The sequence below is a fragment of the Sander vitreus genome, chromosome 8 (assembly GCF_031162955.1).
Source record: "Sander vitreus isolate 19-12246 chromosome 8, sanVit1, whole genome shotgun sequence".
NCBI classification, from domain to species: Eukaryota; Metazoa; Chordata; class Actinopteri; order Perciformes; family Percidae; genus Sander; species Sander vitreus.
The window spans coordinates 20,647,276-20,670,439 of record NC_135862.1 but is presented as its reverse complement, the minus strand read 5'-3'; the positions used below and the strand labels follow the sequence as shown (position 1 = coordinate 20,670,439).

Genomic DNA, 23,164 nt, shown 5'->3' with positions numbered 1-23,164 from the left:
GTTTTTTCAGTTGTCTAGCCAACAGTTTGCCAGCCTTCTCTCCGCTTTCGTAGAAGCTGGCCTTAAGCCTGAACATTGCATACTCCGCCTTCTTGCAGTATATATAATTTAGGCTATACTTCAGCTCACACACCTGTTTCAACAAATCTTCATTATAGCTTTCTGGCAGTTCTCTCTCTTTTTGTTTTATCTTATCCTCCAGCTGACTGATTGTCACCCTATCTTGTTTCTTCCTTTTTGATGCTTCAGCAATGATTTTGCCTCTGATAAATACCTTTGAAGCCTCCCATACTGTGCCCAGTTTTGAGACAGAACCAGTATTAATCTGAAAGAAGTTTGTAAGATCTTCTGAGAGTGACTCTTTAAATACTGTGTTTTGTAAGAGAGATATATTAAGTCTCCAACTATTACTTTTGATTTTTTCCATGCAAATAGATAAACACAGCTCTACTGTTGCATGATCAGTGCTATGACACCTATTGTACTATCAATTACTGATTCAACCAATCTTTAGAAATTACAAAATAATCGATTCTACTGTGTGATTTATGATTTGACCCTTAGATGGTGTCTGAGAATACTTAGATCTATCCAATACACGGTCTGGTATCTGATTAAGTTCCCCTCCAAGTATTGTACATCCATCATCCAACATCCCAAAAAGCACACTGGTTTTGTGAAAGAATTCAGGGTCATCCTCATTAGGGGCATAGATATTACATATGTTAATTTTCCTTCCATTGATTACAGATTCAATACAGACAACCCTCCCTTCGTCATCTTTGTGCTCCTTAAGCAAAACAAACTTCAATTTCTTGTGCACAAGTATTGCAACACCTTGTTTCTTACTATCATATGACCTATGAAAGACATGGCCCACCCAGCCCTTTTGAAGTTTCAATGCTTCTGAGTTTCTCATATGAGTCTCCTGTAAAAGCGCCACATCTGCCTGCCTTGATTTAAGATACAGCATTTTTCAGCTTGGTAGGATTCTGTGTCCCATTTACATTCCAGGAAATTACTCTAATATGACCTGGTCTGATGATGATGATGTTAATATTACCCTGTGTAGTCATAGACATAATGCTCCCTTATGGCATACTGCCATCACCCACCAGAAGGGACAAGAAAAACAAACAAACAAAAAAACAAACAAGGGAGACAGCATCTTCAAAAACAAAAGCCCATAAACTGTCAAAGTCAAACAACAACACACTCCAACATGAACATACCCTTGAACCTAGGGTAAATAACACTACCACCCTATCTTCGCCCACAGTCCCCCATGAAATCTGTCTATCCAGCTCCATGGGGGAAACCCCTTCCTTGATCTGGTCCATGAGGCGCTTATCCAATTATTCAACCCTCCTAAGCTTCACCTTGAGTTTGATGCTGGTGTATAGATTATAAAACGTAGAAACAAAACAACAAAATGACATTGCAGCCAGTAATGACTCAGGATCGGGAAGTCTGAGGAGATGCAGATATGTATTCTGTATTTGTGACATAATATTGATTTTGAGACACAATAAAGACCATATATAAGGCCATAGTTACAACTATCTCAGCGGGGTAATGCTAAATTGCTATCAAGATCAGCATGATATATTTGTTTTTTGATCATTTACATGATGTTGAGACTAGATATATTAAAATGTACAATACATTTTTCATGTTACTACTCATTAGTAACAAAACAAACTTAAACAAATACACAGAAGAGTTTCAGACAAGATCTACAATTTAGTTCATACAAAATGGAGAGAATGTGGGCAGCTTAATACATTTATTTGTGTCTTTTTCCATTTAGCCCCTATTTTCTAACTATATGGAATCCATTTTGAACAATAAGTCTACTTCATGTTAGGCAACAGGAAAAAAAGTCACACACGGACAGACGCAAATGCGCGCGCCCACACACACACACACACACACACACACACACACATAAAGATACAATCACATGCACATTCTTTTTCTCAGGGTCTGATGACCCTTACACATGTGTGTGTGAGTTTTTCCACGGCCATGTTCACTACACACCACCTTCCCATCACCAGGGGTGAAGTAGAGGTACACAAGATGGGATGAGTGTGAAAGCGTAGGAGAGAGAGGAGAGAAGCTGGGCTTGTTCCCACAGGCCTGACTCACGGCTACTCACTCACAACAAAGACCTCTGCACCAGGGCATGGCACCCTGGCGGGTGAAGCACAAACACACATGAATAGAAATACATACACATAACACATGTACGCATACACAATCTAAAAAACTTGCATGAACAATACACAATACATCCAGATATAGATATCTTATGTTTACAGGTTTGTGAATGAATGTATGACTTCACAACAAACAAACTTATTTTTGGCCATCAAATGCCACATTTTCAATGTTGTACTTATGTTAACACTTTTAAATGTGTCCATAAAGTGAGATCATTTATTTACATTTCTTATTACTGTCCAATACATTTTAAAATCCTATTAACTTCTTAATTATAGATAGATTTAATTTTAATAATATTTGTTGTTTCTGCTGTTACCCCGCCAACCACATCCACACACATATAAATGTGCCTCACACATTTTATTTTATGGCCGCGAGAACATCATGATGTTTTGTGCACTTGGACATGAACGTTTCAGGATCCTGGTGATGAAGTTGAACTTCAAAAGGTATTGAGGGTGGGTCACCCATGGAAAAGACAGGCACATATGACGCAATATCTCAGGCCATCTAGGAAAACAAACATCAATGGATGATACATGAGAGAATGCACTTAAATCTAGAATGTGGTAAGCTGAAAGCCAGATGACACTCGCTTTAATGTCTAAGCAGTTTGTTTCTGTTTCAACACCATTGCACTGGCAAGAACATTACTTTATCATTTCCACTGAAATCTGCCGAGTCTGAGATGTGTTGAGTTTCAAAATATAAGTTATTCTGAAGAAAATGTGGAGATTTGGGGTTGCTATTGGGCTCTGTAGTAAAATAAAGAGGCCATAATAAAAAGGGAACATTTTACCATCATTGCTGTATTATGGATGTGAGATCAATCTTGTATATTTACCATCCTAACAAAAGCATTAATCTTTTAACTATAACAAATATTGGCAAATAAAAACATTTACCTGTTGATAGTAAAGTTGTTTCAACTGTGTAGTATTTACTCCACCTATGCTACTATCAACTAAATGACAAGTTGGGCTTGTTCATCTACTTTTGAAAGAAAGAAAAGTTACAACCATCAACAATATTTAAGTGTGACAAAATGTGTTTAGTTTAGGAGAAAGTATTTGTGCTGCCTGCAAATGTACAAACATGTTGCGTGCAACAGAATAAAACTCCAGTCACAGTGACACTGCAACATGGTGACTCAGTTTCAGTTGCCCTGAGGCGCAAATATTACCAGTCACACCACTACCTGATGATTCCCGGCAAAGTAGTCGGTATCATATCACCCGCTACAAGCTGTTGAGCCAGGTTAAGTGCTGATTGCAGCACTATCAGCAACAGCCTGAACCGCTGCCTCTTTATGATACATTTTCATATCACAGAACAAAATACATGTGTGTGTGCCATCTATTCGAACTATTGTTTTTTTTTTACGTTACACATGCTAAATGAAGATGTGTGGATAGATGAAAGGATGTATAACACTTATATCACTGTTTTTTCAAATATGGATATCTATATATATATCTACATGAGGGCACAAACGAGACACTTCTGTGTTGTTGAGTAGTCCTGAATATCTAATTTCACTAGTACATTTGTCCCTTTTTCCACTATGCCATCAGCCCTTAACTTTAAAATATGTTTTCTTCAACTCCTAGTAAGCAAACAAGATTAATTCCTCAGTTTTCTGAGTTTAAAAAAATTGAGCACTCCATTAGATGATGCATTTTACATTACAGGCTATGGAGTTAAAGGGGTAAGCTGTTAAGGCACACAATATGTTGATACTGTATGCCTGAATTTTACACATCATCCTGACACCAGAAGAGTAGGATTCAGGTCAAAAATCAGTAAAGTGGCCCTTTAGACAGTAATTGTGTCTAAGACAAAGAGAAAATCCACAGCCACTAGCCAGCAGCATGGCTTTATGAAAGTCTGGGTCGACTTTCATTCTAATTCTAATTTTGTGTTAATCTGATATGGTACGTGTGGCAGCCGACGCACAAAGCACAGACAAACAGTCTTCTGTGTTCTTCGATTCCATATGGCATCGCACTGACTCTCTTTCTTTCTCTGTTTCCTTCTTCTGTCATTCTTCCTTGTATTTTGTTCTGCCTGTTAGAGTTCCTGCCCCCTCCCATGTATTTCTCTGTACGTTACAGGTCTGTCTCTGGCCTTGGCAAACAAAGATGACTATAGTGAATGGCTTCTTGGCTGAATAGCTGCTCTTATCTGCAGTATGCAGACCACGGGATGGCAGCAGCACATGTGTTGATGACAGCCTCACACTGGACAGACTTTGGCGCCATACAATACCTCCCACCGTACACCTGTCTCCTGCTTTGAGGTCTACAGGATCTGGACTAATCCACAACAAAACCATGATGCTCTTTTAGCATGCTTGTGTTTCAATCTGTGGCTTTCTAGGTCAGTTGTGGGAGAGCAGAAGATGTGGGTGCCACAAGGTAAGCTCATCACATCTGCCACAGTAAGATTTAGGACCACTGACCTTGGAGGTGTCAGGAAGAAAATCAGCCACCTACCCACACCCCCCGACTGAGGAACTGCCTTTGTTGAGCCACTGTTTGCCCTGAACTGCCCCGGGTCAGACCTGTTTGCTCTGGGGGATGGAGAGAGCGATAAAGGGATGGAGGGATGGAGAGAGATGGAGAGGCGAGGAGGCTCTTCATTTGTAAAAGGTCTCTGGCACCATTCAGGCCTGCAGGCTTTGACAAATGGAGGCAATAAAGGGGCGAGGCCTGGTAGGGGCTCAATTAACCACTAGTGAGGCAGGAGAAGAGGGGGACACGGACCAGGACCCTCGCCTCTATAGAGAAGGAACAAGTAAACTGCAGGGAGGGGGAGGTCTGGCAATTTGTTCAGCTGTCTGTCTGTCTGTTGGGACAGACCTGGCCAGTCTGTCTCACTGTCTTTCCATCTTTCTTCTGGATATATTGACTTGGCTTTTGCACTTGAGGGGCAACTTGAACTTGTCTTAAAATGCCCTCGCAGTCACAGATGAAGAGAAAGGCAAATACCTTTAGGAATAAATAAAGTATGAATATCAAGTGGAACAGCTTTGGGCTACTAAATATTTTTTCTCAAACTCCCTCTTTATGCCTGTGTCTAATGATGTAATGTGATTCTGCAAAAGGGCAAGGAACAACAGCACATCTCCATCAAAGCCAAAAAGAAATCCTTTTGACAAAATGTCCAGGCCAAAACATCTCCCATTCAATCCCAATATTACTTCAGCCAAGCGTTCATCAATATGGCGCTTATGCTAGTACAAACACACCGTAACTTATGCAGAGCCAAAAAGCCAACAGTGCTTATTTAGGGGACAAGTTCACAATCCCTGTAGCGCTGCTATCCATTCCCAGTGACAGTCATTTGTGTACCTTACACTCTCAGCACCAGCTAGCTACCTCCATTCAAATTCAAATTGAAACCCAGTGGAGGACAATGGTTGGGGATTCGCCGAGAGCAATTAGTAGTGGACTCCTCCAGTGTCTGGCCCAAAGACTTTTAGCCCTGTGGTTCCATCATGCAGTGGCATTGACCCCTTTCAGATGTACGAAAGGAGGAAGAGAAAGAGGGTGCCAAAAAAAGAGGGCTGCCTAGCGACGCAGAAACGAGAGGAGGGGAGTGGATTGGCAGAGTTAGAACTGTGTGTTGGTTTTCCTCTCCCGACATTACACTAAGAGACAAGAGCTGGAGTGTGATGGAGGGGTGCATGGCTGTTGTGTCAACAGGGAATGCAATGAAGACGATATCATTGTCAAGCCAAGACATATCAAGCCATACTTACAGTCCACGACAGGGCAAATAACTGAGAAACACAAATCTTTTAAAACTAAGAAGAGAAAAAGAAAACCAGACAGGTAAAACCATTATATCATCTTTTGCCACTGCTACTACGGCTTTGCATTTTTCACAGCCATGCATGGATTCAAGTCATGGTTCTATTTCTTATGAGGCTTACATGAATATGGGGTCCCAAAACCTATGCAAAATTTTGATTATACATTTTGTTTGTTTCAGAAATGCAAAGCAGATTCTCTAAATTCTAAAAATGCTGACAGATTACAAAAAGGTATAACCAGCAGAACAAAGGTTGTTTCATGTGGCAAACTGTTTTTGATACTGGTACTCAGCCCCACCACAGCTATCCACTTCCTGTGTAAGAGAAGTCTGCAAAGTGCTGTAACCTGCTTATCTCCACAGCTGGCTGACATACATACTGTACACACACGTGTGTAGAAACATATAAACACACAACAGATTATGGGCACATGCTCACCCATGAGTGACAGCGAGATGTGCCCACAAACAGAAAACCCACACACAACCACATCCAACACACAGCTGTCTTTTTCACATATGGTATGAAGTGAGGTGAAAAGGAGAGGAAAAGGAACAAGCACCAATAAACGATGAGAGAAAACAAGAGAATAAAATAAAGCCAGAGAGTGAAAATCAGAATAAAACCGAAACAATAACAGACTGCAAACAGCCACCTGTTGATTTCAGTGGCTGCTGGGTACTGTACACTTCATCTCTCGCTGGTTCACCTTCAGCTGACAGGAGCTGATCAAAGGAGGAGACACCACAATCACCCATGTGTCTTCTTCAAATCTAGAGACCCTGTATATGTTTGAGTATGTGTGTGTGTGTGTGTGTGTGTGTGTGTGTGTGTGTGTGTGTGTGTGTGTGTGTGATGGTGAAGCTGACATAAGCTCCTGCTGGGCACCCAAATGATGTGACTGTAAATGTTTTCCACCCTCTCTGACTGACAGCAGGTCCGCCCTGGCCTCAGACGGATGTGGAATGTTTGTACAGTATGAGCAGCGGTGCTGACCCGAGACCCGAGCACTGGTGTTTAATCTGTTCCGAAACCAGTGGAAATTAAATAAGAGTGTTTTCCTCGTGGAGTTCTGTGTGTGTGTGTGTGTGTGTGTGTGTGTGTGTGTGTGTGTGTGTGTGTGTGTGTGTGTGTGTGTGTGTGTGAGAGAGAGAGAGCTGGGTGGAGTGGGAATCTTGCCTATGGAAGAATAACACTTTATAATGTTTGGTTCAGGTTGAGATCTGGGTAATTCATACTAACAAAGAAATTAGTGGTTCAACTGATGACAGCTAAAATGACAGTGACGAGGATATAATGAATGTGTTGGTTATGATCATGGTGGTGACGTGTGTACGTGCATTGCTGGATGAGAAATGACTGGGAAGAAGGGCTGGGACTACGTCAACGTCATCGATTACGTAAATGCGTCGGCACAAATAATTTGCGTCAACGCCTCACTAATAAAATAAATAAATAAAACTTGCGTGAGTATTAATTAATTAATGTAATGCGGAACTGATGTAATGTGGAACTAAGCCCCACCTTAGCTCTGAAGCTGGCCGATCTCTCCGCCTACATGCAGTTTATTTGTCAGGTTGACGGTCCAGTGAGTGAGTCAGAGATAGCAGCACGAAAGGACGAGTATGGCGAGTAGCGGCGACCTACAAGAGTGGCCTCTTTAAGATCGCAAGTTTGGGAAAACTTCGAGAATGTATGGCTGCAGCCTGGAGCCTCCCGTGTCATGCCATCTCGTCTCATGCCCTCCCACCTGGTGCGGTCCCCGCCTCGAAAACGTCGGAATTTGGGTCAGTTAGAGCAGTACATGCGAGAGAGTGGTATAAGACGAGGACAGTGTGTCGGCGTTGTTCAGCAGTTGTTGGGTATGTGAGTGGAAATACATCAAACATGCTACCGCATATCCGACGCCATCACCCAGATGTGCCAATCACTGGAACATGACAAAAAAAACTGTCCAACTTCTCCTCCCTACAGTGCTTAACCAGCCTTTAGATACAAATATTTAAAGTTAAATTAAAGGGAGAAGAGCTTGGATGTTAAACAAGAACTTATTCATTATTTTACCTACTGTTAAAAAAAGCAAATACAGGCTACTCTTTTTGCACTTGCTCTGTTTACTTAAAAATGTTATTTTTGTATTCCTCCTGAAAGTGAGTTAGAGAAGAGTTATTTTGTGGTTGGATTGATAGCCTACATCTGGCTTCAGGTTACACTACAAATTAATTTTACTTGAACAGTGCAGTGTTAAACAATTTTAATAAATACAGATTTGAACCTTATTGAAATTTGTTTTGGGTGAATTGTTAATAATTGAGCAATGGGAAAATAATCGCTAATTGAAAAATTAATCGTTAGATTAATCGAAAAATGTATTGTTAGTCGACTTATCGAAAAATTAACGCTAGATTAATCATTTAAAAAAGAATTGTTTGGGACAGCCCTAACACTAACGTAGTTCTTAGTTAGACAGTACTTGATTTAAAGTTACAATCTCAAATCTTTGGCAGCACCTATGGCGATAAGCGGTAATTGCAGGTGTGTTTTTGGATCTCACTTTTACTTGTTTTCGAATTCTCATCATCTGTAGTCATCACTCTTTTCTTTTGTTTGGTCATAGTAACAGTTGACTGGCAACACTAGTAGAGACCGGAAAAAACTATTCGCTGCTTCACACACACAAGTGAGTTAAAGAGCAAGTCTGTTGCGTTAGCTCCGCCTACCCTCTCTGGCGGACCAAACACTGCTTGGTGATGTGTCACTCTGTGCGCAGCTTGGGATTTTTCCCAGGAATGTCACCACAGACACCGAGTTCGTAATACTGGAAATGCAAAGGCTTTCATCAGTGGTCCATAGGCCCATCACCATTGTGTTACCTTATTCGGCAATAGATAGTGACTTAAACGTACAATATGTAATTTTCTGCCACTAGGGTTCTCTCAATGGAAGTCATGGATGTAAACACTTTTGATGATGTTGTGAAGTTGCATGGGATCATGGGAGTTGTAGTCTTCATTGTTAATCACCATTGACAATTAAAATATATCTGTTCATGGACAAGTTAATCTATTAAATTTGTATTCATGTTACGTTTAGTAACGTTTATTCATGTCATACTAATGAAATTGCCGCAGTCCTTCCCGCATAACCACAATATTTCAATATATTCTAAATGTCAGTGTCCCCTTTTGGATGTTTTGGATGTCATCGGGGGGAAAGGGATGATTCGCGGGTGGGGATGGTGGGTGGCATCTCCGGGTACTGGACCGGAGACATCCTGATGGCCGATTTTGGCCAGACTCAGGCGCCTGGGGTTAAATATACAGTAGTCTGGTCCATGACGGATCACTTAACTTTCTGTTGCTGCTGTTAGCGTCACTAGCACCCGGCGCTGGGGTCTGGGCTGCCTGTGTTTGGGTTGCTGTAGTGGCTGGCTGCTATTATTGCTACTACATGCAATAATACCACAGCTAATTGGCTGGGGCCTAGCTGTAGCTGTTTCCCCAGGGCTGTTGTCTGCTCTCATCAGGACTTAAGTCTTTTAGCACAGGGGAGTAAGGCAGACGGACCGGGGTGCGCTAGCTGGCTAACTTAGCAATAGATTGGTCAACTACCCATACAGCTTAAGTTTCGTGGAAAGCTTAATTGTGGGTAAGCCCAGTGCTGTTAATCGTGGTCAAAACAATCATACAAAAAATAATTTAATGAGCGTGTTGAACAATGCTGTAACCTTAACATTCCCCACCAAGCATTAGAATGAGCCACTTGTCAACGTAGCACATTGTAGTAAGCTGGATCGATCAATATTGAAATATATCAATAAATTAGGTCTCTACTGTATTACTGTGTTGCAAAGTGGCATGTAAATGAAGAAATTATGTGTGGCAGAAAAAAATACTAAAAGCAGTAAAAAAAAATCTGATCAAATGAAACCAATGCCTTTATATTTGTAAAAATATTGTAAAGAGCCCAAAAATACCCAGTGTATTACTTATATATTTGCAGATGTTTGTCTACTCAGATGTCATTTCACCCTAGATGTCAGTAACATCCATACCTGCTTCTCCAGCTGCAGATATGGTGAAAACCCTGTCATTCCTAACTTCTTGATCCTCTGCCTCACCTCTTCTCTCTTCAGAAAACAATAAACGTTGTTGTCAGGGGGCCCATAACACGGCATATCACTATGTAGCTGTTGGTGTTTACTTAAATTCTCTATCTGCCCATCATACGCCTTCAGCAGAGGAGGGTGGGTTGACATGTTTTAGATATATTCTTCTGTGCATGTGCATTTAGGTCTATGTGTGTTGTATATGTGTGTCATTGTTGTTTTACAAGCTCTTCCTGAGTGATGAGCCTAAAAGAAGCACCCCGGGGTATGTGTTTCTGTCTCCAAAGTTTCAACAAGGCCTCTTCAGCTGCATCGCTACCCTCCTGTGAGGTCAAACGCAGGTCGTGGCGATAAAGGCTGAACTCCTGACACTCGTCCCAAAGAATGAGACGGCTCATTGTGTAGCGACAGATAGCAGACACAATGAGCCCTAGTCTGAGTCCTGTTTTCACCCAACGCGGTGCTTCTTTTCTTGGCCCTGGCGGCTTGTAGGGATTCTCCTTTATGGTTGGCTAGTGACCCTGTAATCACCCAGGGGTGTCCCCCCTTTCTTGGATTTTTGTCCAAATTTCATATCAATGCAAATGAGGTTGGAGAGGAGTTCATCCTAGAACGCTTTGGGAGATTATAGATTTGTATACAGCGTAGAGAAAAGCAGGCTGATCTAGTCTCTGCTGAATGCATCATTACAATTTGGAGCTCCACTTTGCTCTCTCTCTGCACTATTTTTCCAAAACTCTAAGCCCATTTGAGAATACTTGAGGTTTGGAAGAGTCAGATGTTGGCAGTGGCTATGAGAAAAATTGGATGTCACCCAAAGACAATATTTTTGATAAAAAAAGAGGACATAAGACAAGCCATCTATACTTATTAAATTTCTGTTTGATTCTCTGTGCTTTTGCTCCCAAGTGAAGACCACTTATATGGGTATCAAGTAGGGATGTAAAGATTCACCGATACAAATCGGTATCCGGTTGTATTATCACAGATACGACTACATCGATACGCAAACCCCTGGATCGATCTAAATGGACCAAGATTCGGCCGATGGCCCGGTTCTAACGTTACTAATCGGTTGACTGAAGCTTTGCTGTCAACGTCTATTTTGCAAGTGCACTTTTGCTGCATCCAGGGATTAGCACCACCTAGGACAGTTGTGATTGGTTTAAAGAAAATACAAACAAGCCAGAGCGTTTTTTCTTCTATCCCAGAATAGATAAGCGGTGTAGCCAGACCATACTTCAGTTCTGCTGACACAGCGCTGTGTAGATAGGTCTGGCAATACAAGACGTTGTTTGTGCAAGACAGTGTTACTGTAATGCACAACCACCCCTTTAAGTTAATGAAATATAGCTTTATTTAGGAGTTGTTGAGTGAAATATGATCTAATGTCCACTTTGGCTATTAGCATCCTTTTATTAGCTTTAACTACATGCCTTATCCTGGCAAGCATAAATCAAACTCTGTGTCAATGTAGACATACAGTGTCTCTACTGCTTAATAGTTTCTAATAAATAAGGATATAACTGTTAATGGTGTTTTGTCATTAACAGTAATATAAAGTGGGGTAGTATTTTCCTAAACAGTGCCAACATTGCTTGAAGGGAACTATATTAGTTAGGAGCTGCTTTAATGTATTATGACTGTTGTTTAATGACCTAAACATATCAAATCACTGTGTTGTCAGGGAAAATGGATTTCATGTCCCCAATTTTAGTTAAACTTAATTATGTTTGGGCATGGTTAAAGTTATTTGAGCCACTAAGGTTTTTAAAAAGCTACTGTCTCATCAAAAAGGGATTGAAGTGCGTATGTCTACATGTGTCACAGCTTAGCTCTAGCAACCTTGGCCACAGAAGCTCATATAGAGCTGGAGAAGCAGCAGGTGTGAATGCCTCTGGGGCTTTCAGACGAGCTCATATACACATACACAAACACACACCACTTGGACAGTATTTGGGGCTTTTCCCTCACCAAACCAGGGGGCCGTAAGGAAGAGAAAAAAACTTTGTGTCAAATAAAAGCTCCCCCATGTCCTAACGCACACAACTCATCACTTTTGCCAGAGAGGATGCCTGCCCAGCCCAGCTGTGGCTCTTGCCTTTACCATCTAATAACCATGACCTTCACGCTCTGCCTGTCAGACCTTTATTACTGGGAGAGAGAGAAAAGCAATAAAAGGCCACAGATGGGTGTGGGACAACACAGCTGACGAACAGAGAAACAGAGAGCTTTTCACATACCGTCACTGCTGATGATGACTTCAATGACCTGAGATTGGCTGACAGATGTCTGTGCCTTCAGAGATGCAAAATATTAATACATGATTTTGCAGTAGTATATTGCAAAGTTAAGCATGCCTGATATTGTCAGGCTCTGTCGGTCTGTGAATTTGTGTACTTAAGGGGTTATGTGAGACTCAGCTCACATCCTAAATCAACACACACTAGGCCTTTGCTGACAGACTAAAAATAATATCTAGGTTACAATGCCCTGCCAAACCCCAAACACAACAAAGTCTCAGGAAGCAGCCTTTTCAGGATGTTGCCATAGTGACTGACCACATGTGCGAGTCAGATAGGGGTGAGTGGTCAAACTAGAAGTCAGGCCGCGTTGTCTCCTTGACTATAATAGGCCTAAAATACAACCTTCATTTAACTATTCACAGATGTGTTGAAGATAGCAGGTTTGCACTCACAGGTCATGCTAAGGGGATCTGATGAGCACAGCAGCACTTAAAGAATTGAGTTTGCACCAACAAGTGTGAAGAGCTGTGTCCATATTTCAGATTCTGCCTTTTGCCTGAAATTAGTCGGAGCAGTGCCAGAACACTTTGTAAAGATCTGAGGCAACCTTAGACTAAAGTTGGCTCTAGTAAATGTATATTACACTGACATTGAGATCAGTTGGAAGATGTTGGTGGTTCTGCTCTCATCTAACCAATCTGATTGCAGGAGTTGTGGGAGCCTCTTCAACCTCACTGACCCATTGGTGGGTAGGTCAATATAAACTCTGCACGAAGCCACACATTGTTCAAACCCCCCAAAAAATTAAATGTAATCCAAGAGGAGATCCCAAAGACACCAAATATGTTGGGCTGAATTTTGGGGAAACTGATGCAGAAAATTACCATTTAATGGAATTGTGCAGCAGTGAAAAACTCAGGGTCTTTTGTCAACATCATATAGCTTCAACAAAGAGCTGGATCAAACTGATACAGAATATAAATGACACTGTTGGACAGTGGAAAATTAGATGATTTCTCAAAACTTAAAGCTTCTTGAAGGGGGCAACTAGCAAGTGAATCATGACTCCAGCAAGCCTACGCATTTTCAAATGATTAAAAAAATCAGCACATAACATTTTCAATTAATCCCACGAACTGACAGATTGGGGCTAATATTGTGCCTGTCTTGGCTGCTTAGTGTCTGTCTAATGTCCTGTTGTAGAGGAGTGCTACCACAGGTGAAAGGAGGAGAGCCATAAATCTAACTAATGTTCACTCAAGCAGAGGTTAACTGAGGATGATCCTTCCACTAGAGGAGGGAAGGATCCAGAGGCAATGTCAACAAATAAACTGCCACTGGAGAGCCATTCAACATTGTCATGTGGCATTACAGTCAAGCTGATCAATCAGAAATATCTTAGAAATGACTCCTACAGGGGTACTACTCCTATTAGTCTCTCATCATTTATCTACCCTTCTGTCTATATTCCATTACTATCACAGTAGTTGCTAAATCATTTCTTTTTCTTTTTTTTTTTTTTTAAAACAAATGTACCTAACTCCAAAGCTGGCTAATGGCCACTTGCAGGTGGGAATTCTAGACTGGTTGGAAAAACCTGAAAGAAAAAGTAAATGTAAAAAACACTCTCACCTACCTCAGCAACTACTGTGATGTCACAGTAGGCAGTCCCCAGCTAATCCAAAAGGAAATGCTCAGTTGCTCACAGTACAGAACACACAGTACAATTATGCTGGACAACTCCCAGATGTGAAAATATGTAACTGTGTAAGTGTTAAAATACTGATCAAGCCTAAAAAAAAAAAAAAAATGGGAAAGAAATAAAAGTTAAGTTTCCCTAACCAATTCCTCTAAAGGCTTGAGCAGGAGTTAAACTTTAACTCACTGTTGCATGAAGTATACACATCTAAAAGCTATGTCTCTGTGATGGCTCCATCTGTGCACAAACATTTGGACAGTACTGCTGCAACACAATATTATCAGGCAAATTCAGTATTCAGTCTTCAGTTAATGCAAAGATAGCTCTAGTCTAGAAGCGCTATTTTTACCTTGACATACTAGAAAGTGTTCCCTTTATTTAATTATAGGCTTAAGTAACTGGCTGTCATTATAGTGCTGTACCCTTTGTACCATTTATCAGAATTTAACAATCTTTATTATGAAGTAATATCCATCCATCTTCGTCCCCTTATCCGGTATCAGGTCGCAGGGGTAGCAGCTCCAGCAGGGGACCCCAAACTTCCCTTTCCCGAGCCACATTAACCAGCTCCAACTGGGGGATCCCGAGGCGTTCCCAGGCCAGGTTGGAGAAATAATCCCTCCACCTAGTCCTGGGCCTTCCCCGAGGCCTCCTCCCAGCTTACCAGATGCCGAACCACCTCAACTGGCTCCTTTCGACGCAAAGGAGCAGCGGCTCTACTCTGAGCTCCTCACGGATGACTGTGCTTCTCACCCTATCTCTAAGGGAGACCCCAGCCACCTTCCTGAGGAAACCCATTTCGGCCCCTTGTACCCTGGATCTTGTTCTTTCGGTCATGACCCAGCCTTCATGACCATAGGTGAGGGTAGGAACGAAAACTGACCGGTAGATTGAGAGCTTTGCCTTCTGGCTCAGCTCTCTTTTCGTCACAACGGTGCAATAAATTGAATGTAATACCGCACCCGCTGTGCCAATTCTCCGACCACTCTCCCGCTCCATTGTCCCCTCTGGAGGTGTGAGTTGAAAGTGGGGCCTCTTCCAGACGTTCCCAATTTACTCGCACTACCCGTTTGGGCTTACCAGGTCTGTCCAGAGTCTTCCCCACCCCCTGACCCAACTCACCACCAGATAGTGATCGGTTGACAGCTCCGTCCATCTCTTCACCAGAGTGTCTAAAACATATGGCCTCAGATCAGATGAAACGATTATAAAATCGATCATTGACCTTTGGCCTAAGTTGCTCTGGTACCAATAATTTAAGATTGAAATAAATCCTATTTAAAACAAATGTGGGACAGTAATGCATATAAAAGAAATATCTGTGCCGTTGTTCTCATTGCAGTCAGGCAATTAATGCATCCCCTTTCTAAGAGAGAAAAGCTTGCAGTGAGCTAAGTGTCAATAGCTTCGGCCTTGGAAACTGCTCTCCTCTCCAGGTGGAGAGTTGAGCCAAGGTTGAGCTCGACTGAAACCTAACAGGTTAGAACACATGGTCTCTTTTTAATGGTTCCGTGCAGCTGCAGAGAAAACAGATTCCATTTGGCAATAGTCAAACTGAAAAATTCCCAATGGCACATTTACATAGACATTGAGCAGAAAACAGCCATCCACTACGTATTTTTTCTCTGTAAGCTGCTTGACAGGAAATAGCAGGAGAAGCAAAGAAAAAATGAAATTCTATGCTCTGCAGCAGGACTTGGATTCATATGAAGCATGGGGATATATTCACTAAAAACAACATATAAATGCATATACAGTGCAGTTATACTGAATGTATAAAGTTGACCCACAGTGCCATCAGACAAAGACTGATTCATCTTCTGCAAGAACTTCTTCTAAAGTTAAGCCTTCCCTAAGTGCTGGCACCTATTTTTGCAGGTACATAGTGTATACAGACAATTAGGTGAATAAGTCAGCCAGCCAAACAGCCAGTCAGGGTGAAGGCTGGGGCTCCCCAGCGAGCAGTGCAGCTGTGCTACTGACAGATCGGTGCAGGGCAGCGTGCAGCCGGCTTCTCTAGACCCTGGCACATCAAAGCTCCCGGCCCCATAGCTAGCCCCCCTGTAGCTCCCCAGTCGGCCACTTCAAAAGACTTTTGGGCGCATCGCAGATTACCATCAAAGGGCTTGGACGCAGCACTCACCCACGCAAGCAAGCCAGCCAAGGAGATATAGTATGATTAAAAGCACATTATTGGGGGAAGGAGGGAGGATAGAGGAGAAGTTTAGCAGGAACGGAGTGGAGGGAAAAGAAGACAGGATAGGAAAGGTATCATTCTCTACCTTTCTCACATATTCTACCTCTCCATCTCATTATTCATCTCTTTTCCAAAACACGTTTTTAACACGATCAGAGCAAGAAGATGACAGGGCATGACACCACTGCAGTGCTGCCCCCTCTTCTCATAATCTCTTTCTTTTTCAAATGCTTACTCTGTTTCTTCCCTTCTCTCCCCTCCCTCTCTATCCTCTCTTACCCTTCAAGGTCACATCTTAGGTCATTTAATATAAGCCACTGGCTACACAGCCAATTCGCACCTGAAATTGCCCGTCGGTAGCAGCGAGTGGCCTTGAATGGTGGCATTGTTGTCCCTGTGGGGGGCTCAGACAGCAGCGCACCAGCCAGTGGCCACAATGGGAGCCTTAAGGCCTGGAATAATTTGACTAAATGCATGGGATTTGGAAGTGCGGATTATCGCCGTTCAGCCACGCAACCAACCATCCAACCAATCAACCCCCCATCAATCTGACCAGTTAAAGCAGCATTGTTTTTGGGTGAGACTGCAACCACGTTAGCTAAGCTATGCTGAGTTCATTGTAAACTATGGTACAGTGGCAACAATGAAACAGCAGCTGTAGCACACACGTCCATGCACACGTACAACATCCACGATTAATTTTCAGACTGAATTTATTTTGTCATAACACAGGCATTTTTGCGGCTTGGGCTGTACACGTGACGCTGTCAATACGCTTCTCTTTAGCCATCCAAGACGTGCATCTCAATTTCCATTCATTTCATGCCTTGCCCCATGTCCTCATGCAACTTGCATATTGTTGTCATTTAAAAGTGTCTGCTGGCAAGGCTGGTGCTGCTGCGCCTTTTTGCTGCTGATGGTAGCTCTGCTCCCATTATCCTGCCTCATTGGAGTGGATGTCCAAAATGTCAGAAGAATGTTTTATGGACTGTTGAGGAATCACTCTCCAGCACAAGTCACCCAGTGTTCTGCCATGCAGGAGAGGGAGGGAGAAGAGAAGATAAGGGGTTTATATTCTTAAAGGGTGGGGTGGAGGGAACGGAGGGGGCAGCTTGCCTTTAGAAGAGCTTAGGGCCCAGTGTGGCGAATTAAATAGAATGCCCAGACAGAATTAGTTCCAAGGCAGACTGGGTCCCATTCTACGAAACTCAACAATTAGACGGATTAAACGTAATAACTCAGCCTGCACTGCTGCATTATGGTTACCCCGGCACCCAGGGGGTTGCTCTGTGTGTGTGTGTGTGTGTGTGTGTGTGTGTGTGTGTGCCATAGGGGGATTTATGCTCCTATATGAAAAGTGACAACTTGGAGAGAGAATGTAATACACTTTGGGAAAGAGAAATAAATACAGTCCCAAACATTTCGGAAATTGCATTTTTCTTTTTATAAATGCAGCCAGTTGACATGCTGTTGTGATTTTGGTTGTGTATTGTGATTTGACGGGGTTAACTGCGTGTGTCAAGGCTAAGCTCGTCGATATTCCATTCAAAAAGATCAATCCACAAGGCTGAATTTCAGAGAAGTATGACAGTGTGAAGGGTACCAACATTTTCCATTCTTTAGCATTCTTTTGGGACAACCGTTTGAGTGAAAGAAAAAGTTGTCAAGTCAAACTCCACCGGTCCAAACATCACACATGGTGCACCTGAAGTTGCTGTCTGAATGGCAGGTTGACTGATTAACTTACTGACTGGCTGGTTTGCTGACTGACTGGGTTTTGGACTGACTGGCTAACTGCAGCCTCCTGCTCCCCCAACATCCACCTGTGTGTAAAAGACCCTTTGTCAACGAGGCCTAATTTGATCCGACGCACCCTGCACATGTGGAACAGCTCAGCAGCTCTGCACACTCGTCATTACACCATGTGTGTGCATATGTGTCAGGAGGAGAAGAGACGATGCAGAGAGGGAGTTCAAGAGAAAAACGTTTGCTGAGAAAGAAGAAGGGTGGGCAAAGTTTTGGTTCACCTCACACAACCTCATTACCACTCCTTCATTCTCTCGCAGATCTAACACTCTCATCAACTATTCCCCTGTTCACACACTAGATACTGTATATAGCAACCCTCACCCACACACAAAAAGAAAACTACTCCTCACCTCAGCCAAGTTAAAGTAAAATTCCTGTGAACTACATATCGCTTATGACTGTTTTTATTTGTGTTGTTTTGGGCATCATTTCTATTGGTTAAGTCAGGGTTGTACACATCAAAGTAATTGTGGAGATATAGAAACACAGCTGCATCACAACAAAGTAGTGAAATAAAAGAAGTAGTCAGACAATCAAGCAAACTATTTTAGCCACTTTTTTACTTGAAGGTAAAAACTGAAAGCCCAAAATATCTGAAATACAAAAATAAGTATGGTAGGTTAAAGTTGAACCTGTACTGTAAGTTAGTTTAACTGTGATGGAGGTTTACAACAGACAATTTGGGCCTTAATTTCCTCTTATCATATTTGTTTAAAACCTGTCTGATCATCTGACTGCTTACATTTTTTGTCTTGTTTCTGCCTTTGTTTTTTAGCAATGTTGCCTTGGAAGAGTACGATGTTATTTTACTGATAGGAATAATGGCCAAAGCAAGTAAGAAACAGGAATTTAGCCTGAGGTCAATATGGCCTCTCTATACATTCAGCAGTGGCGCGCATGTGCAGCAACTGCACTTCTGGAGAGAATGTAAAAATATGAGTAAACTAAATTTTTTTTTTTTTTCTAAACCATACAACCCCAACCTAGACTAACACAGTGATGTGGTATCAAAACTTGAAAACACCCAAAGCACCACTGTCTTTCGCAGCCTCGTAAGAAACTAGCACTCGCTGTGCCCAGTCAGTGTCTGAGGACCCTCCCTAATTTTAGGTGAAATAGAGCAGAGCCAGCAAAAACACAGCAGCAGGGACAAGGCCTGTAGTGTAACAGAGCTAGTCCAGATCTGTATGAAACATGATCGACAGACAGACTGGGCTCGAGGAGACTGGGAGGGATCAGGACTGCTGTCAGTTTTGACACTGTCAGGCACATAGACAGGTAATTCTATCTGAACTGTAGCAATGAGACATGGATGGATTTTAGTAACGCTAACGCAACACATAAGAACCACGGGGAGGAGACAGATTCAGTTGCATGAATGCAATGTGAATCCTATCTGATTACAAATGACAGCTAAAGATTTTATAGATGTTTCACAGAACTACATGTCATTTCAAGAGTAAAAAAAACCCACCACTTAACTTGCGAGTACAAATACCTTTCACTAGTGACACTCATAAAGTGGTTTTAAGTGTTGCTCAGAAGAAAAACAGAATTTTACATAATCTAGAATTAGCTGTGGGGTGTTTCTCTTTCCTCCGATTTCACCTCTCCTTAAGTGCCTCTCTCCCTCTGTCTCTCCATCCCCCCTCTCTACCTCTCACCCTCCCACAGGTCAGCCCAGCTCTGGCCCTCTCCTGTGTATTTAAAGTAATTGCTCATGGCAGTCAAGGTGTCTGCATAAGGGCCTGTCATAAGCAATCCACTGGCATGAGTAGGGGCCTTGTGCATGAACCTAATCCAGTCAGTGAAGCCAAATGGACAGACGGAGGGTGTTAAGAAGTTGTTTAACAGCAACATGAAAAAAGTTTCCTTATGCTGAACATTATTCTTTCTGTATGGCTACCCTTCATGTTTTGCATAGGTGCCTGTTACTATGTAAGGTTTACTACATGCCACAGAATTCAAAGTGAGAAAAAAAATGTGTTTTAATTTTTTGCTTTGTTGTTTTGTCATGAGACACTCTTGTGACAAATTTACTGTGAATTCAGAAGATACTGTGTTTAAACATATTAAATTTCCTCATTATTACCACAAGTCTTCCCCTTGTTCCCTTTTGCAGTTGTGTCTAATCAGTAGACTGTCAGATGTAGTATTTTTTTGCACAAGTGAACAGGTCTCTGTATTTGCATTCACACTGTGAGGGCTGTTTGCTAAAGGCCTTCGACACACACAGGAATTCCTCACTTACTTACAACCCCACCACACCAAGTCCTGTAGCATGTTCAGTGGCACAGACAGACAGACAGACAGACAGGAACTAAGGGGCCAAGACCAAACGTCGACCCTCTCTGGGGCATGGCGACTCTGGTCAGACACAGCAATAAGAAGTGGGGCCTCGGCCCCTCCAGCTAGACTTGAGAGGAGACAACTTAAGATCCTAAGTGTTTGGGAAACAGGCCCATCAATGTCAAAGCCTTTTATTGCTTTGGCTTCCTATTGCTTTTCCCTGCTTGGGGGTTAGTATGAATCTACTCCCAGCAAAGGCAGTGGTATGGGTTCATCTTTCATGAGTCATAACCTTGGCAATTAAGTAAGCACACATGAGGAACGACCCAAGATTAAAAGAAAAAAAAGGCCATGGGTTGTTTTAAGTGGGTTAAGAGTGAGGCCTTGTTGTTTTATGCATACATAGTATCACTGAAATGTTTTCAATTCCTTTCTATTTAAAAAAAAATATATTTCACAATGTATATTTTGACACTTTGATTACTTAAAAACATAGCTTTACAGAACTATAAAGATGCACCCCCAAACAAAGTGGCTGAAAATCAAAATGCAATTTTGAAAATAAAAAAGAACTGTATTAATTTACATTATGGACAGAAAAAATGTATACCTAAAAGCGGCCATTGCCATGGTTTACATGCATTATTAGGCTGATTAAATAACATTTAATTTCTTTTACCAAGTGTTTTTTACACAAATGTAAACTCTTTCCAGATTCCATGGAACAAATTAATGATCATTACGGATTGTTTCATAAACAATTTAGTTGGAAACACAAATTTAATTTGTTTCAATACAAAATACTGTGTTAAGTAACAAATTCACTTCATCTAGATTTCATAGCACACAAATGACCAAATGCAAATGGCTGAAAAATGATGAAACTCAGAGCTTACAAAGTCATCTTTATTAATAAACTGTAGGCAAATAACGTTTGCTTTCTTGTCCAAACTAAATTTTATAGAGCTACCAAGGAACACAGCAAACACACAGGGGAATGGAGGAAAATGGGAATTGTTGGTTTTAACCCAAAATTAATAATTTAGTTTGCCTTGACTCAACTGCCCAAATTGTTTCAAGTGTTTCTATTCAAAATATGTCTTTGTTTTACCATATGTTGTCCATAGGGTGCACAGAAATGTTTTTATCTAGCTACATATCTGTCTTTCTTTCTATTTTTCTATTTAAGGACACACAACATTTCACCCAGTTACCCGTAGTCAGTGTGCCTCAGCAGTGTTCTGGGTGAAGCACCCAGGATGGAGCAACTGGACGGGTGCTGCCTGCTTTGGCACTTGCCAAACAGCTTGTTTTAATGCTCCTGACAACCCTGTGAGATGAACCCCTGCTTACACCAACACACACACTGCGCTCCCCTCGCCCTCGTCTTTCCTCTCTAAGTCTGAAACACGAGGTGAATCCGTTTCACCCTCCCTCTTGGTAGATTTCCCTCCCCCCTCCACTTTAATCTGGAGGTTTTTTATAACAAATGACAAACTGTCTAAAGAAGAAAGTCTTGGGATGTCTAACTATTTACTCTATTAGAATGAAACTGTGTAAAATGCAACACAGAGTCAGTTTTATCAAACAGTACTGAGAGCTGACTGCTGCAAATGTATGCTAGTACACTGCCCTGAAACTATCAACAACACTAAACTAAACTAACATTTCTACAGTTAAAGTTTTCTTGCATTAAGTGTTACATTTTAAAAACATGTCTGACAAATGGTTTATATAGACTGACAGATTGATCAGATTGCATCCAGTCCCAAAGCCATGACTGAGAATAAGCAGGTCAAAGCAGAGATAAGCAGAGAGAGCACATATGTACAAAATGTTAAATTGCATTTGTCAAGTTATTTAAGTACATTGTTTAAAATGTGGAACTTGAGATAGTGTTTAGTGTGGATTATTTGCATTCATAAATTATTATGAATGCACTATATAAACTATATAAACTAACACTATATAAAACTGACTGATTGTTTTTATTCTGTTTCTATGGACCTTGCTCTCTTCTCAGGAAACTGTTACTGAGTCCAATAATATTGTTTCTTTTGTAGAAAGAGAGGGTGGCTTTTGAAACAGTTATCTGATGGGAGGCTAGAAGATTGTGTGTGTGTGTGTGTGTGTGTGTGTGTGTGTGTGTGTGTGTGTGTGTGTGTGTGTGTGTGTGTGTGTGTGTGTGAATGTGCGTGCGTGCGTGTGCATGTGCGTGTGTGACAATGTAGGGGGTGCTGCCTGCTTGTCGTCGAGTCTGTCCTAAACCCACAGAGCCAATCTGCCGCAGGAAGAATTTGTGCTCCTATGTACTACAATATCCTGTTTGGACTCAAGCTGCTCTCCCCACTCCTACACACGCACAGAGAGAGGCAGACACACACACACACACACACACACACACACACACACACACACACACACTTACCCTGCTCATACATCACACTCAAGCCCTGGCCAAAAACATACGGCTTTGTTTTCGTTGCTTTTCTGCACACACTTCTGCAGTACTTTTACAGATTGTGTGATGCTAGTTCTATAGGCTTTTAATGTGATACACTGTTTGGGGGTGTAAGGAGAGTGTACGGGTTGGATGTGGGTGGTGCAGTGGACAGCGGGCTGACGTTGTTGCTCAGCAGTAACAATATGGCCCCTCTAGCAATCACAAGTCAGACAAAGTGTAAAAGCATTTGGATTACTGGGAGGGGAGTACAGTGCTTGGTTTGAGTGTGTGAAGCTGTGTGTGTGTGCACATGTACAATAGGGGGGC

General features: G+C 41.9%; 1 protein-coding gene across 1 annotated transcript in view; it reads right to left on the bottom strand.

Annotated features, from left to right (window-relative positions):
• Positions 1-23,164, bottom strand: part of kcnq1.2 (potassium voltage-gated channel, KQT-like subfamily, member 1.2) — a 176,661-nt gene that overhangs the window by 99,787 nt on the left and 53,710 nt on the right. The window contains 1 exon segment of the mRNA XM_078256113.1: positions 8,141-8,163. Coding sequence (XP_078112239.1) covers positions 8,141-8,163 — 23 coding nt within the window.